Source organism: Vidua macroura, chromosome 1, assembly GCF_024509145.1.
Source record: "Vidua macroura isolate BioBank_ID:100142 chromosome 1, ASM2450914v1, whole genome shotgun sequence".
Taxonomy (NCBI): domain Eukaryota; kingdom Metazoa; phylum Chordata; class Aves; order Passeriformes; family Viduidae; genus Vidua; species Vidua macroura.
The window spans coordinates 93,253,128-93,271,137 of record NC_071571.1 but is presented as its reverse complement, the minus strand read 5'-3'; the positions used below and the strand labels follow the sequence as shown (position 1 = coordinate 93,271,137).

The 18,010-nt window shown below is 34.5% G+C and overlaps 1 protein-coding gene across 1 annotated transcript in view; it reads left to right on the top strand.

The window, feature by feature from the left end:
• Window positions 1-18,010, top strand: part of LOC128805918 (dynein axonemal heavy chain 5-like) — a 147,201-nt gene that overhangs the window by 7,467 nt on the left and 121,724 nt on the right. The window contains exons 6-21 of the mRNA XM_053974941.1: window positions 899-970; window positions 1,552-1,653; window positions 2,571-2,757; window positions 3,480-3,645; window positions 3,760-3,853; window positions 4,985-5,083; window positions 6,400-6,581; window positions 8,297-8,416; window positions 9,098-9,299; window positions 10,725-10,820; window positions 11,529-11,702; window positions 11,791-11,880; window positions 12,315-12,470; window positions 13,439-13,578; window positions 15,177-15,328; window positions 17,457-17,664. Of these exons, the coding sequence (XP_053830916.1) occupies window positions 899-970; window positions 1,552-1,653; window positions 2,571-2,757; window positions 3,480-3,645; window positions 3,760-3,853; window positions 4,985-5,083; window positions 6,400-6,581; window positions 8,297-8,416; window positions 9,098-9,299; window positions 10,725-10,820; window positions 11,529-11,702; window positions 11,791-11,880; window positions 12,315-12,470; window positions 13,439-13,578; window positions 15,177-15,328; window positions 17,457-17,664 (2,240 nt within the window). The remainder of the gene's footprint in view (window positions 1-898; window positions 971-1,551; window positions 1,654-2,570; window positions 2,758-3,479; window positions 3,646-3,759; window positions 3,854-4,984; window positions 5,084-6,399; window positions 6,582-8,296; window positions 8,417-9,097; window positions 9,300-10,724; window positions 10,821-11,528; window positions 11,703-11,790; window positions 11,881-12,314; window positions 12,471-13,438; window positions 13,579-15,176; window positions 15,329-17,456; window positions 17,665-18,010) is intronic.

The following is an 18,010-nucleotide window of genomic DNA, read 5'->3' as shown; positions in this document are numbered from 1 at the left end:
GTTAAAAATTGCTGAGCCTAACATTTTTTAAATGACTGCATGTTAAATATTTTCCAGGGCTTGTGCACTTGTAGTTTTAAAGTGCAGTTCTTCAGTGGTTTTCTATGCCCTTTCATATAATAACACTGCACATTACTCAAAAAATAGCTTTAATGATGAAATAATTAATTTAATGATGAAATACCTTTAATATATCCTTTCTTCCATTCAAATTCTTATAACCTCCTCCCCACACTATCTAAGCATATTCAGAGTCATCATTAAGATTTTTGATTAATTCTGATTTTTTCCACCTCTTTTGGAGGAAATCAGCTCTTCATAAACAATGATCTTTGAATATGGCCTGGTGATGCTTTGGTTTTCATTTTTGTTGTTATTCTTGTTTCTTGTCAGCCCCAAAGAACTTACATTAACATTGTAATGCCAGAAAAGACATAGCAGAATAATTCTTGCTTTCAGGGGAAAAGTGAGGTTCATTCCTTTGCCAATTGGGCCATCTAGAAAGGATTTTCAAATTTGTTGCAGCTGAGTTATTATTAGGTTTGTTATTAGATTTAATGGATAAATAAAGTAAGCATCTTTCAAGTATAATAACAGGAAATAGCCTAGCTCACAAGCTCTCCCTGTACTGCATTTTCTTAGTAGAGGTGCAACACTGAACTAGTCTGTCCAAAAGGGCATTTTTGATATTCTTGTGTCAGATACGGAAAAAACAATATTTGATTTGAGAAGGACAGATTTTCAAATATCCTGCAAACAGTTTCACTATCTTTTGGAGTAATTAATTTTTTACAGTTTTGTTTTCAGCACATTTTTAGGGTAGGTAAATTTCTAAGTAAAATACTTTTACTGTACACATGTATTCTTTTTAACTGTATGCATTTGGTCCTATTTACAGGACTTTACAGGAACATGTGCATTTTTCCTAAGAACATCAGATGAAGTTATAACTACATCAAATGTCTGTCAGGTCAGAGCAAGCTCATGCAGTATTCACATGTTCATATTTTCTCAGACCTTTATTCATGCAACTGGAGTCAGAAAAAAATAGGGAATGCTTTAATGAAAATGTCTAGTTGTATGGTTAACAGAAGTTCTTTTTCATAAGAGTAAGCATTTGTGATAAAGTAAAATTCTAATGATTTATAAATTAGCTACTGCAGTATTATTAAAACCCAAGATTTTAATTAATACAAAACATTATTAATTAGTCATTGAAACATAACATTTAATGACAATAGGGAATAAGGACCTTAAGTGTAAGATTTTATTTTAAGTAATGAGCCTAAATTATTGAAATACTGCACTTAAACTGTATCTTTTAGACTTTTAAAATGAAGATAAGTTTTGAAACTAACATAAGGTTTTCCAGCCTCTCATAGTTTGTTGTGTATAAAAAAGTACTGTAACAGCCTTTTCTGACTTTCAGAGATACTCATGTTGCATAATTATGGACTGTGAATGTGTCTGTCACACTTCTAAATTTCACTCAAATAGTGTAATTCTGCAGAAGTCAACATGCATTGTGCTAATTTTTGTTTCTTCCCAAAGGAGGTGAATTTTGGCATGTTTGACTGTACTAATGGAAATATCCTTCAGGGCCTGGAATTCTTCTTGTCCCAGATCATGATACCAGCACTTAAGTCCCAACAGGTAATCAAACAATCCATCTTTTTTTTCTCAAGAACATGTGGAAGTAAGGCATGTTGCCGCTGCAGTTTTGTTTGTGCATCTGTTGGACCTAGAACAGAGGATATAAGATAAAAGTCTAATATGGCCTTTATGTGAGTCATGTAACTTGTACGTATACAAATGTTTGAAATTCAGGCAGCTACTGTTTATTTTCAAGCAATAGTGCCAGCTTTAATTATGACAAAAGAGAATATAACACAGCGACCATACCAAGGTAAAGCTGTGATGACTTTATCAAAACTAGATTAAACCTGGATTGTAAGAAGTATCAAGTCCTTCTGGCAGCACAAGGGATCAGTCCATGACTTTATTATTGAAGTATGGACAGCATGAACAGTGTTGTATTCAGAATATCCAGCATCTTTGAGTTGTCCTCATTCTGTGGCACTTGTAAAGCATCAGTTTGTTCAGTTGCCCCTGGAAGCACACGTTCAGAGGTGGCAAATACAAAGAAGCTCACTGTCTGCTGAGAATGATGGTGTTTTGTGCTGCTACCGTAGTGTCATTTTCTCTCCCCAGGAGCAGAAAGGGACTTTAGAGTCTGTTTTCTCTGTTCAGAAGGAGAAAAAAAAACCTAAACAAAATATAATCCAGTGTGAAATGAGTTGACAGCTGACTTCAGAGTCAATTCAGAGTGAAGCCAGAGACTTTTATTTCTTAGTGCCTCTTACTTGTTTGTCTCTTGTCTTACCGAATAATTAAATCAATGCACACTTTAAAGTATTGATGAGTATATTTTAAAGGGCATGTTGATAAATCTTTATATACTGCCATGAACAAGAAATACTTTTCTAATGAAAAGTAACTTTTATGGTCAAAAACAAAAGGAAGCGTGACACTCCCTTTTTTGGTTTTTGCATAAATCATAAAATATTCAGAACTGGGGAGCTGTGAAAGACGGCTTGAAGAACAGCCAGATACAAGAGTTTCTATATGCAGTGGATAAATTTGTGGGTACTTTGTCATCATCTAGACAGAATATAGAAGATAAAATTCAGCTCACAAAAGTGGATATTGATGTTTATGTCAGAAACTTACAGAACCCATCTGACTACATAACTGCAGGTGAGTAATTCCTACATCAAAGCAAACAAAATGATGCTGTTTATAAAATAAATGTTATGTCATAAGTAAAAATTTACTTTGAAGAATTAATTCATCTTCCCTGAGCTACGTACATTTTTCTGCCTACTCTTGCCAGGTTTGTGATTGTTTAATTATAAGACCATCAATCATTTGCCCATTTGCTCATCTACTTTAGTTCATAGATCTTAAAGAATTAGGTAGTTGCTTGATATATCAAACAAGCAGTTGTCTGAATCCCTCCTAGTTTCCTAGCCAAGTAGTTGTTGAGTGAATCCATATACTAGTGTGTGTACTATTCACTTCCTTCCATACTGGGAAAATCCTATGCAATGTTGTCTGACTCTGTGAATAAAACCACCTGTATTTACAAAAAAAAAAAAAAAATATATATATATATGTTTTTGCAAGAAAAATAGTTATGTCTCTTTCAACAATAGTTTTCTACCATTTCTTATTAACTCACTGTATTTCTGTTTCCTTTGTAAAGGATATGCAATAGTAACAGAGTAGGTAGACACAAGTATTATATTTGTGCATCTTGTTGTCACAGTCTTAATCTTTTCCTGCTGGTTGGTGATTCAAATATACAGAGTTTACATAGTTTCAGATTATGTTTGGCAAGCACAATTTGCTTCTGTAGTTTAAATTTCTGTATTTATTTCTTGGTGCTTATAAAACTGTCCAATTCTGTGGTTTTGAAGGCACTAACACAGAGGTCACTGAGAAACTTGAAGAAGTGGTCATGATTTGGACCAAACAGATTAGACAAGTCTTAGTGGAGAGTGAACAAATTAGAAGAGAAGCTGATGATGTTGGTCCAGCTGCAGAGCTGGAACACTGGAAGTCAAGAATGTCATCATTTAACAGGTGAAATCCCTTCATTATTTCTCACAGAGTCTTAAAAAAAATGGATTTTTTTTAAAAATAAGTGTAAACTTTTATTCCAGAGAGATAGTATTAAGTATGTTTCTTTCTTCAAAGCCTTTTAGATGAGATCAAGAGTTCAAGAGTTAAGAAAATTATAAGTATTCTTCAGGCCGCAAGATCAAAGACATTAAAACAGTGGAAGGAACTGGTAATTACTACTTTCTAATTAGAATTTTAAATTATTACAGTACTGTATTTGTAATATATAGAGAACTGAACACAATTATAAAAATAAAAATAACTTTGAGTGTTTATGCTGGTTTTACACTGTGGTTTATTATCCATTTGTTGGAACATGTAGCATCAATGATCCTGAAATTAAATAGATAACTTGAAAAGAAGTCAGTGCTTTTGTAATGTGTCTTTTATTAACATTATAGGTGGAAAGGTTGTGCAAAAGTAAAGCAGTGCAGCAATACAGCATTTTTCTGTCTCTGACAAGCTGAGCCCTGTGCAGGCCAACTGCAGAAGTCTGAAAGTCCTTCATGATGCTTTTAGAATTGTTGAGAGCAGACTTCTAGTGGCACACCTGCTACTTCATATGAGTGGATACCTGTAATGTAAACTTACCAGGCACAACTGTGGGCAGGCCAGAAAATAAGCTGTAGATCACATACAGTCAATGAGACACCCACCCCCAGAATACAGGTGTTCTATTGCATAAGAAAGCATTCTACTGTTTGAAGAATAGACCAGGAAAGTTTTTGATTTTGTGATTACTATATTTGCAGACTTTTATGATAAATGGAATTTGGATAAAAGAAAGTGTCTGTACAGAGCCAGTACAAGCCAAGGATGATGAACTACATTTATTTCTTCTTATGAACTAGACTGCTAAGTAGTGAATAGTTCCACCTGACATGAACATAAGGATATACAGGCATTAGTTGTGAACTCATTGTCCCTTGCAAGTGTTTATTAAACAACGTTGGGTAACATTTCAGGGATCTTGTCTAAGTTCTGTAGAATGGTTCCTGTGCAGAAACTATTCTAAAATCTAAGTTAGATCCATGAGGAGGAAAAATCTTTGGAGGTCTAAGTAAAGACTTCCTGTAAACCACATCCAAAATGTTGCTGACCTTGGAAGATCTTACCAATTTTTGCATGTAGAAGCAGTTATTTCTCAAGTGAAAAATAAATAGCATATTTGAAAGCACTTCTGTGGGAAAGTGTTTGCAAGATTTAATCATAGCCTTGTGTGCTGTAAAAGAGAAAGAACCTGTTCAGAAAATTTTCACGGTAATAATTCTAGTCCTTTCTTTTTTTCTCATCCCTTCAGGATGGTAGGATAACAATTGCTGCCAATGAAGCTAAAGACAACGTGAGATACTTATATACGTTGGATAAATTTTTTGGTCCACTTGCCAATGCTTCACCTGTAAGTACTGTAAAGGCACTTAATGTGAAATTCAGAAAAGAAAGGAAGGGTTTTTGTTGCTGTAAAAAAGCTGTTTTTCCTTTTAATATTTAACTCTTTCACTTAATTATTAATGGACAGCTTAACTCCTTAGACATTAGTGAATTGAGCTTACTGATTTTGAATTGACCAGAGATAATGATACCTTTTTTTCTTAAAGTAGTTATCATTACAGAAGATAATTGAAGGATATGAAAAAACTAAGCATCAGATGATGTTCTTCTTAACCAAGTAATGAGCTGAATTGTCTTTGTGAGCTTGGGTCTGTCTGCATGCTTTTGTTGGGAATTACTTGTGTTTGTTTTATTGCAAAAGTCATCAAATGATCTTAAACCTTGATTTGAGCTGAAATTGGTCAGCTTCCACTTATTTTACAGGTTAAAGCTGTTTCTCTTGTAGGTTGCACTGTCAATAAAATTTATTTTCATAACCATATGGGTCTCAGAGTTAATTTTTTTAAAGTGAGAATATAGACAGTTAATTTTTTTGAAGTGAGAATATACAGACACTAGACAAAATTGTCTAAGCTTGCATAGTTCAGCACATTTATGCATAATCCAGCTGGTAACAGTTTTTCTAAATAATATTTCCAAAGCTTAATCTCTTTTGAATCCATTCTGCTATTTTACACTGCACTTCTTTTGCAAATATTCACTGTTCTGCCATATTAGACTTGACTTTTAGATACCTTTACCATACTTTTTTTATTCTTTTCTAGACCAGTCTCTTGTTCTGGGTTCTCCATGTATCTGGCTTGCATGCATTTCTCTGAAATATTTCTGTGGGACAAAAAACTCTATAGTTCAGTGCCCAGTGAAAGTGAGATTATTTTTGCCTTGCCTCCCCCTGCTGGATTTCTTTTCTATACAGACAAAATGAGCAAATGCCTACTTTCTTGTTGTCCTTCCTACAGCTCTTTTCCAGCAGTGTGTGACCTCTTTTCCTCATGTAGTATGTTCCTCTGCAAAGCAGATTGCAGCACCTTCTTATACTGGAGGCCATGGCCAAGCAGAGTAGAGCCTCTGGTTTTCCTGTGGAAAATCCCAATCTGTAAAAGACCTATTCATTTATTTATTGCCCTTTTCCCATGCTTTTTCTCTTGGTCAAGGTGTGATAGGTCCCCACAAGTGAATTGGATGGGCCATTTTGTAATGACAAAAAAACAAAAAGGTGCTTGTCCACTGATAAACATATTCCTAGAGCAGTCACACTTTTCAAGGTATTAAATTTCAGGAAATTCAGATTTCTGTCTTTCCCATTTTTTTTGGCTGTTATAGGTAACAGTGATGGAACACATTCCCAGTTTAATGAACACTGTCTGTATGATCTACTGTACATCGCCGTACTACAACACGTCAGAGCACATGACATCCCTGTTTCTTAAAATCACCAATCAAATGATTAACACATGCAAGACCTATCTATGTGAAGGGGTTTCAAAAATCTGGGACCTGGACAGGTGATAGAATTTTAATAATTTCATCTTCTGTTGTTGGCATTAGAAGTAAAATTACAGATTAATAATCAAGATGATTAATAGGTAAATTTAAGTAGCCCTTTGTCCTCCTACTAGTCACTGATTCCTAAGTTAAACTGGCTACCACTAATCCTTGGTAGAATTAAGTAGTTTGCAAAAACAATTTGCTATGTGTTTTGAAAAAACTGTTATTGGAAACTGTGTAATGTATACTAGTATACAACACTCGATATATTGTGCACATGGATTTTTTTTTAGACCAAAACACACGTATGAAATTGGAACTGGGAGCTGAAATACTTCATAAAAAAGCTCCAAGGACAGACTGGCGAAGTTCCATCCAAGATTTATATTTTGCTATTACTGGACATGAAAGTCAGTTTGAGGAAGGGAACAATATATAGCAGGACCAAAATCCCAACTCAGTTGTATTGTGGGACATTTCAGGGAAGGGATGAGTTAGCTGCTCTACAGCTACTTGTCCAAGTGCTGCACTCAGCATAAAAGGAAGCACAGGGGTGTTTGTATGAAACTTATACATTGGGTGGTGAATGCTGATGTCACTGGCAGAACAAGTGTATCTGAAGGATGACAACTGCAGATAACATAGGAAGAACACATACTATAAGAGCAGGTCAGTTATTTTCATGCAAAAAAAGAAGGAGGAAACCACAGAGAGAAGTTAAGATGAATGTGACATTTGAAGTTGTCAACTAAGAAATTAATAATTGGAATAGTCTAACTGGAGTAAGATAAAGGATATTGACATGAAAAGGGGAAGGTATTACAAGCTTCATCAAAGCAGATAGTCAGGATGCCTCTGCTTAAATTCCAGCCAAGTCAAAGTGACACTGAGGTAACAGGCTAGAAGACATAAAAGTAAATCTAACAAATTTGATTCCTCCTGTATTTTGGTATAGATAAAGGGAATTTTTCAGAAATTACCTGTAGTCAATTAAGTGCTGATTATGTTTATTCTAAAGAATTAATGTAAATAAAAGTAGAATACCTTTTTTTTTTTGTTTATTCTAGCTGAATTTATTTTTGAGACATTCTTCTCATTTATTTAATCTGCTGTCCTTGCAAAAGTTTGTCCCAGTTAATGGTTTCAGCCTATAAATTTGTCTATCATTTTAATCCCCAGTAATATTTTGGAAGATGAAAGACAAAGCCAAAGTGGAGGAACAGCTCTGGGCAAATGGCTTATGGCTGGTTTCTATGCCTTATCCATGTATCTTGTGTGGTACCTCAGGAAGAAACAAGACTCTCCTCATCTTTATTTTAGTGTGGAAAAATACTTCTCCAGTCTTGTCTACTTAAAAAAAAAAAAAAAAAAAGAACCACCACCAAAAAACAAACCAAAGAAACAAACAAAGGAAAAGCTATCAGCAATACTCAGATGAGAACTGGCCAAACTGCAAGCATTCCGTAGCCAGCATTAACCTGTTATACATGTTATACATCCTTTGTGGGCTATGCCATGCAAGTCTTGGATTGATGACAACAAAATCCAAGATAAAAATATCCAATCTAGATAACAGGTTCAAGTTAAAACCTTTTGACTCAAAAACATCATATTTTGAGTGCTTTTCATGTTATTTCGCAAAGTTGTGCATTTGGCTAAAGTATATTATTTTTATTTATACTCTTTTGAAGACCTTAGGATGATTCTCTGTCTTATGTATTTTCTTCCTCAGGCAAGAATTGCTGAAGAGGATACAACAATGCATTTTCCTCAAAGAAAAGTACCAAGCATCCTTTCAGAAAATTAGGGAGGAGATAAAGGAAAATCCAAGAAACAAACAGTTTGATATCAGGTAAATAATTCACTTCAATATTGGATCATATTGATGAGTACAATTTATAAATGAGACAGAATTTTATCTGCTGGCTAAAAGGAAAGCTAAATATTAAATTAAAATGAAATACTTTTTATAATAAGAAGAAGACCTTGCAGAGTGTTTTTTAAAACTTTTATTCAAGAATAAACCAGGTTTTTGGCAGTCACTTGTTGATTCAGCACAAGTCCAGTGAAACTTCAGGGGAATTTAGGCATTTATTAATTGAGTACAAATATATATGCATGGTATGAAATCCTAAAAAATTTGAATCATGAATATAAGTGAAAACACTCTCAGGTAATTCAGTCAGCTTTGAGCTGGGTTCTCTATCACAATGCCAAGGAATGTTTTACCTGTTTTGACACTTAAATCATGGAGCATTTCTTGGTATTGTGTATTCACATTTTCTTCTCCTGCAAATATCTTATTTGAAAGAGTTACTCCTGTGAAATATGGTAAAGTGTTTTAATTGACATATGTAAGGATTAAGCATTTTATGGGTTATATATGTGAGTTAATTTTTTTTATATATGTAATCATTACGGTATGTTTTTTTTTTTTTTGGTGTGAAACTTGATAGCAGCTAGAATATATGTTGGTCAAATAAAAATCTGTTGCAAAGAGATTTTAATAGAAATCCCTCTTTTTTATTGTTAGTGAAAACTACATATTTGGAAAATTTGAGACCTTCTGTAAACGTTTGGAGAAAATTTCAGATATGAGCAATACTATGGAAAGCCTTTTAGAGCTCCAGCGTATAAAAATAGAAGGCATTGATGAGATCACTACTCAATACCAGAGCATTGCTACAAATACAAAATCCAAACAGTATGATGTTCTGGACCATAGGAAAAAAGAGGTACTTACATTCAGCACTTGTGTAACAATCAGTCTGTTAATTCTGTGGTTTTCACTGGAGTTATGCTAAGAATGTTGAATATTATAAAAATGCATATATTATTTTGCAGTAACAATAATACAAATACTCTCATATCTTTTAATACAATTTTTAAGTGTTAAGGTAAATTTATTTTTACTTCAAATGCTTTTCTTAACTTTTTGTAAACTAGGTTTTGTGTGATACATAATCTTACAAACTAATTTTCCTAAGCCTGATTGTTTTGAGATGCATATATTTTGAACTGCAGAGTGAAAACTAATTAAGGTATGTTAGCATACCAAATACAGTTTGTCTAATCACAACTCAGTGTTACTAAAAATAATAGTAATGGCAGTGTTATAGCAAAGTTAGTACAGGCACATAATTGCACATTTTAGAGGGAGAAGGGCATGATATCACTCCCAGTGCCAAACAGAATGATAAAACTAAAGTGGCTTTTCAAATGCTCTGGCCCCATGTTTTAATCCTGTACATGCAGGAGATGAGCTGCTTTTCTTGAGCTATAGCCTGCTTGTTTTGCAGAGTTAGTGGCCTCACAATAGAAGTTCTAGAAGTGTTGACTTACCCTCCTGCCTTCCTGAACTGAAGCTTGCCACTGTCATTAACTTTCCTTTAAACATTAAGCTCGGAAGTGCTTTTGACTTTCTTCTGACTTTGATGGCTTGTGTTTCTCTAATACTTGCTGCATGTTTCTCTAATACTTGCTGCGTGGCTCTGTTATGAAAGAGGGTATTTGCTGTTCACTGGAATTTGGAGGGGTTAAAAAATGGCTTGACTTCTCTGCACCTAAATATTTGGAGCAATATCTATTTTGTACTGTCTTCCCAAGCTTGTGCAGTGCTTTTTTTGAGAGAAGTTTACATTGAACTGTTTTTGTTAGGCCCTCAGTATTTTGTACTCTTAAGAAAAAATTGTTACAGATAAATACCCAAATTACTTGTAGGAGCTGCCAAATTTGGTAACTACCTCCATTAGTCTGCAAGGCTCTCCAGAGAGCCTGCCACTTTACTTGCCTTTGGTGGGTTTTATACCTGGTCAGTGAGCTGAGCACTCTCCTGTGGCTGGGCTGCAAAGTAGCTGGGGAGTGTGCTTTGCTCTCTCCGATGAAGTTACGAGTTTTCCTCGGCCTGTCTGTGTTCCTCTGTGCTCCTTTGTGCTCATGAAGATGAGGCTTTAATCATTCAACCTAGCACAGCTTATATTTTGTTTGCTTTGCTTGGAGTGTAAATTTGCTGCTGGTGTTCCTATTCTTTTTAATGCAGTGCTGAACACATGCACTGGTTAGATAAACCAGATTCCTGAAAAGCTTCACAGAAAGGCTTTTTTTTTAATAAAATGAAAGCAGCATTATATATTATTTTTTTCCTTTTGCTTTTATTCTAGTTTGAAAAAGATTACCTTGAATTTAAGAACCAAATTGCAGCATTGTATGAATCTATGCAGGAATTTGTGGATTCCTGGTTTGAGAAGACTGTAACTGTAAGTAAGTTTGCAAATGCAAACTCCTGCTTCTGGTGCTCGGAAGGGCCGAGTACCCACAGCTCCTACTAAACTCCTTCATTACTGCCAGTGTTCTGTACTGTGCTGGTGGCTGCCTGAGATGATGTTGGAAGAAATCAAACCTATTACAAATGTTGTAGAATTTGCTTACAGAAGTGCTGTAAAGGAATGTTGATTTCTTACTTGGTGCTGAGTGTATGTTCCATCTTTCCATCTGTATATTTTGAAGTTTATTTTCTTTCTTCATCCTGGTGTTTCTTGTTGCATTTCTAATTTATTCCTGTTTCACTGGCAGGAGTAATGAAATAATGTCTGCCATCTGTTTCCTTAATGTCAGTATTGTTCAATGGCTCAGGCCCTGATCAGATACAAGATGTTAATGAAGTGTGAGTAAAGGTGTAGGTGTTCTACCACAACTGTTTGCTGAAAAAAAGGAGAGAAGATTTGAGAGTCAGAAAAACCTCAAACTGTAGTGAAACAGTTTCTTGGTTTATTCAGTGGTATGTCCTGTATGGGACAAAATATAGAAGTAAAATTCACAAAGTTATCTGGATGGATTTTTTTCTGTATTTCTTAGAAAACGACTTACAAATTTACATAGCATATTCTAAATTAATAAAATACTTGATGGACAATGACTTTCCGAACTGTTGTCTTCTGAAATAAATGCTCCATCTTCCTTTTTAGACTGAACAGATGCTGGGATTTCTGATGAAGCTTGAACAAATAGGAGAAAATAATATTGATCTAAATGAGAAGTATACCATTGTTCTTCAACAGTACAGCCAAGACTTAGAGTTTATTCAAAAACTCTATCAGAAGGAAAAGGAAAATCCACCTATACCACGTAATATACCACCAGTAAGAATGAAGCAAATGAGAGAGAAAAATTTATTTCTTGACTGTTTTAAGTTAGTGAAAATCTAACCTCATATCTTCTGTGTTTTAGGTAACAGGGAAGATTATGTGGGCTCAGCAGTTATTCAGAAAAATTGACCATCCAATGATGTTCCTTAAAAAGAAAACCACAGTTTTGAAGGTTGGAAATTAGCAGAGGAGGATTTATCCTAAGCTTCCAAGGATAATTTACTTGTATACTTCTGCACTCACTATTCTAGCAGCTTGTATCCAAGCTCATCCAACAGTGGGATCATTTGTATACCTTTCTCAGTGAGCCATTAGTACCTTGTATATGTCACAATATAGACTTTGTTCTATGAACAAGATTGAGAGAAAAAATCAGGAAAAGAGTTATGTTGCTTAGAGCAGTTGAATACTACATAAATATTAAATTTCTAAATATATTGCTATGTTTCTGTGTCTTATCTTGTCTCTAAAACAGCATAATTTAGAGATTTCTATTTCTTTTGTTTTCCTGTGGTAGAGAGGAAAGGCCTAGTGGAGGGCCTTTCTACTGTGTTAGACTTATTGAATTAAGTGGTGCATTTTTTTTCCTCCCCCCTTAAATTGCAGACAATGGAAATGAAAAGAGTTATCAAGAGCTACAATAAAATGGCTGCGGTTCTTTTGGAATTTGAGCTTATTTATCATAGGGCCTGGTGCAGGTTTGCTGACCAGGCTAGGAATGCTCTGTGTGCTCCTTTACTTTTCAAGCACCCAGAAACCAAGGTAAGTATGATTTATTCTTTGTATTGCTGTTACATGTTTTAGTATTACACGTGCTACTTAAATGATATCGTGGATAGACAAGAAAGCATTAAAGTAACCTTAACCTAAATAGAGTTAAAAAATGAGCTACTTGAGTTGAAATATCTTTTAATTTTTGTGTATATTTATGATATGTCTCATAATGTCTCTTCTTCATCAGGCTTCTGTCTTATTCAGGGTATGAAAGAGGCAGTATCCAGCAAATAACATATCTACTACTGACTTATCTACATTCTTTAGCTATTGTTTCCTTGTTTATTTTCTATGTTAACCAAAATTTTAGTCGAGAAAGAAATATTTTGTTAAGTGATGGTCTTTTCTGCAGTGATCAATATCACTGTGTTGAATATATTGCAATAATTCATTAATTTTCTTTCAAAATGGATTGCTGAGGCAGAAAATGTTGCCATTCTCACTTCATAGGTTTTTTTTCCTGTTGTAGCGCAAAGAAATTATGGATAAAATGTGGCTTTTTTTGTAGTAATGATTCCATAATGGACAACTAGAACATAGTTTTCAAATTTATGTAGCATCTTAAAAATATTTAGTACCCCCAAAAGTATGGAGATTAATCTTCACAATATTTCTCCCTAGTTACTGATGGAGAAGCTGACATGAAAAGGCAAATTAACTTCCAGAGAATGTAGTTGCAGAACTAGAATGAAACTTGGGAAGTCCTGGGATCCAAGTGGTTAGGGCACAGTGAAGGAGTCACAAGAAATTGAAATCAATGTAAGATATTGGTTAATTAATACTTTGGGAAACCCATATATTTCTAGAGGATGTTGAATAAGAAGCATGGGTAAATATTTAAAAAATCCTCTCCAGTCATCTACATGTCTTTGTATGATCCAGTTACATCACACTACATCTAAGTACCAAACTAGTGTCTTATTTTCTATTTCTTTTTTTTTCACTGCTACATGAAGGAATTATTTGTAAACTTAGACCCAATTGTCGTGGAAGTACTTTATGAGACAAAATACCTGAGAAAAATGCATTTTGAAGTTCCAGATGTTGTCCTTGGCTTGTGTGCAGATGAAGAACAGATTAAAAGACATCAAAGGGAGTGAGTAAACAATTTTTTGGATTTGTTTCTCATCTGCAAATGGGAATCCCTAGCTTTGAGTCTATTGCATATATTGCTTTTGATTTGTTATAATTTTTCTCTTTGATGGAGTTTAATTGAATTTTAATTGTTTTCCCCTGTATTTCCATATTAATATGCAGTTGTTCCTATTTACACACATATTACTTGGAAATGCCTACATGTTTTTGTTTTGTTACTTCAACAGCTGCTGTCTAAGTGGAGCTCCTAGGTACTGCTATTATTATTGTTAGAGTGCATCTGTGCACTCTAATACAGCCATTACACTCCAAAATATTACACTTAGCATCAGAAGTTGGTTTTTTTTTTCCTGTTAGAAAAATAAGCTGGAATTTACCACTTGATTATTGCACAACCCAAACATGTGTTGGCTAAATTATAACTTGGTCTCTCATGTTGAACATCTAAATTCACTTTTGTTGATTTAAAATAATTTCTTTCTGTTTCTTGTAACAGTCCAAATCTCTGCTGCAAAATTTCTTTCATTCTCAGGGATGCTGGTTGTTAATTCTAGAACTCTCTAAACAGGGATGTTCAGTCTTAAAAAAGCAAAGCTTTGTGACGAGTGTTCTTAATTTCTTAATTAGAATTGGACAAAAAGGGATGAAATTTAAAGAGTTTCATAAATACTTCAACCGTTCCTCTCTTTTTCTGTTCTTGAAATTTTCAGTGTTTCAGTCTTACAATGCAACATTTTTCATTGATTTTCTGTGTTTAAGGACAATTAACCATAAATTTTTAATGCGCAAGACAAACTCTGCATGCTACAGATCTCCAAAAAGCAGCAGCCCCAAATTTTGCCATCCAACAGGAAAATAGTACAGAAAATGTTTGCATTAAAAAAAGAAAGCCAAACCGACTACTCAAGCAAAGAAGAAATATTTAGGGGGTGTAGATTTTTGATTTAACAACATTTAAAAAACAATTTTGGGTATAATATGAATGGGTTATCTCAGTATATGGTTTGTAACAATGATGTCTAAAGTCTTGATTTTAACCTGGTGTGATTGCTGTTCTTGCAGCAGTTCTTGTAAGGAACCCACTATGTATCTGACCTTTGAATTATATTTGTGTCTAATTCTTGTTTATGCGGTTGCTTTGTGTAGTTCCATTTTCAAGGAACTATATTGTTAAGCCTTGTTTCAGAATTTGGACTCTTTTTCTTTGGGATCCAGGGTTCTAAGTGGTTTGTATGTAGCTTTTCTTATAAGCAGTGTAATATCATGCCATGTCTTGTGAGATGGGAAGATGGAAACAAAAAAGCCATGTTTTCAATTTCCTGTTTCTATTTTTTTTTAATTGTAAATAATTTTTTTGGGGGGAGAAAAATTCTGTGAGTTGATCACAGTCACTTTGCTGGAGGTACTTATTTCTTCTGTCTGGTTTTGCTGTTGGTAAGGACAAAGAGGCCTGGCTGGAGTTAAGAAGAGCTGGGAAGGCTTCCTATTTTTAAGATGGGATCAGAACTTGCAAACCTTATTAACAGAAAATGTGTCCAAAATTCTGTGTGTTTCAAATATCTGAATTAAGCACATTGTAAGCATGATCCTGTCTTCAAGACTCCAGAACCTGTTGATCAGTTACAAGGAACATCTGAATAGGATCCCTGTTGTGCTGAAACCGCTGATGAAGCCATGGATAGGACAAATTGAGGATGCCTTTACTCCAGGCCTGATGCAGCTGTCGTGGACTTCTTTGAACATCAATAAATGTAGGTAATAGGAGAAGAAGTGGTGAGCCATTCACACTATGAGGTGTCTACATTTATTTTTGCTTCTCTGTGAAAAATGTGTTTGTGGACTGATCTTTTCAGGTGGATAATTTTAGCCTAACTGCTACAAGAATGTGAGACAAGAGAATGGCTGTGGGTGTTTTAATAATAGCTTTTCTATTAAAAAAAAGTCTTCAGAACTTATGCTGAACATCCTAAAAGTGACGTCTGAAATCAAGATTGGAGATTTCTGCCCAAATCCTAATTTTTTTCCAAGAAAACATTTTTTATAAGGCATTGAGATTTTCCACACAACCAGTAAGACACAACCTTAACCCTATCAAATACAGCATAAAATTGATCAACTGCTGTAAAATGTCATTGAAATGGGCATATATAAACCCATCACCAAGGCTTTCATGTTGCAGTTTCATGAGAAAACAATAACTCATGCTTGTAAATTAGCTTTTCAGTTGAGGTTGATTGATGTTAGGCTTTCCCTTTTCTTCTTCAAAAGGAAAAGCAGCAATATAAACAGGAACAGGTATGGTCTAAATCTGAAAGTGAAATGTGGCACAGGTTCATGCAGGTGTTTATTTATGACTCTGCCATGTGGCACTGGTGCACAGGGCTTTGGCCAGTGCTTAAGGCTGGTCACCTTTCAGCTTTACTTGGCCTTTGCCTGACCAGAGCACAAGAACCAAATGGCAAGGGTTTTTAAATTTTTTTATAGCTCTAAAATGATTTTTTGTGTTTAATGTTTTGCATTTTTTAGTAACACATGATAAGGAAGGTCTTTACAATAATATATATTTATTTATTTATTCATTTAGGTACTCTCTGCACTGTGTTAAGTATCTGAATAGGTATAATTCAGGTTGTAATGGTTCTTTGTATCACCATTAGTTCTGGTGGAAACTGTCCCTTTTCAACAATTTAGATGTAATGCAGGTATCTAGGCTGTTTCCTGCTGCTGCAGCTGAAATGCAGTTACACCTAGAAGGGAATTCTTTTCTAGATTGTATGCACCGTGTCTTTTTGAAGATGGGCAATGTCTGACATGCCCCGAATATTTGTTGGACACCTACAAATTAGCCCCTGGTTTGGTGTACACAAAACAGCCCTTACCTGCCAGCAATGCGCTGAACTCAAGACTGATGTCTTTAGTGTCTTTTTTCCATCTAAGGGAACTCCATCTAGAAATATGAGAGTCCACAGTTGCCTTCTAGACTAAAACTAGACTAAACTAAAAAATAGATTTAGGACTACTGAATTTATATATTTTTAAAAAATCTAAGGAATTTGTTGGACTGCTTTTCTGCTTTAGACAATAAAAAAGTCAAGTTCCATCATTAACTTCCTAGTAGCAAGAAATGACATTTCCCACATAAAATATCAGCACTTGGACAGCTCTGTCACACTGCTATGCCTTAGATTTTGTAGTGATTTCTTTCTACATAGAGTAGAAGTTTACATATATATATTTATATATATAGAATGTTATGGTAATAATAATGACAAAGGACATCAGGTGCTATATTTCTTTCTGTTTTGCAATGGAAGTATGAAAGGGGAAGAATTCTTCCAGTCTATCAGAAACAGCAGAAGCAGTCGATTTTACCTTTCGTTTAATAAACACATTTGTTAAAGCAATAAGTTTATCTTTTTCCAAAGTAAATTAGGTCATACATATGAAAGAAGAAATCTAATGGTTTAACAAGTCTTGGCTGGGGGAATTTTAGTAATTTCATTTATAAATTAATTACAATGATGAAGTACTGTACTTTGCTGTGTATGGATGTAGGAGGGCCAAAATAATTTTTGGGCACTGGCATCCTTTATGTTTTCTGTTCTGTTTTGTTGATCCTTTTCATTACAATGTTATTACCAAAAAGAAGTGATATTTTGAAGAATATTTTTCTGTTTATTATGAGATGGTTGAATATAAAGATCAAAAATACAGCAAGTCCATTATGTTTCAGGCCTTCATTTCATATTTCATTGCGATTAAATCCTCATTTTATTGTAAAACCTGGGGGAGGCAGGAGTGGATGGGAGGAAGGGGAGATTAGACTTAAGAGGTCTGTGGTTTGCATTGATTTGTTTTCATTTTGTTATCCTTGTTTAGTTATTCAGAATGTTTACAGTACCCTGAGGGAGTTGGACTATGTAGTCAAAGCAGCGTCTGATACCCTGGAATGCAGAATTGAAAAAATTCTGAAGGACATGTCAAACACTACTCTGATAGTTTTGCCAGAAGATGAACCTATAGATGTGACTTCTTTCTTGGAACAAATAGAAAAGCTTGCTATCTCTACTGCTTCCAAACTGTCTCAGTAGGTTTCTTAATTGCACTGACTTGAAGGCCATTTTTGGGAGAGTTTATTTACTTACTACTTTTGAATGCATAGAGGTTTTACTTCTAAAATGTTATTGTAACAGAGTACTAGTCTAGAGCAAAGTGATAATCTTAGGATGCAGGGGAGAAACTCCAAAGTATCTTGAGCACAGCAGTTGTGAAATAGCATAATATTTGGCATTTAGCATGTATTCATGTATTTAGCATTTCTTACATTTTTTTCTTATAGCATTCTAATAAGTAGCAAGAAAAATGAAGATGGATAGGACTTGAAATCTCATTTCACAGATTATCTTACTGCCTCATCATGATAAACCTGTTTT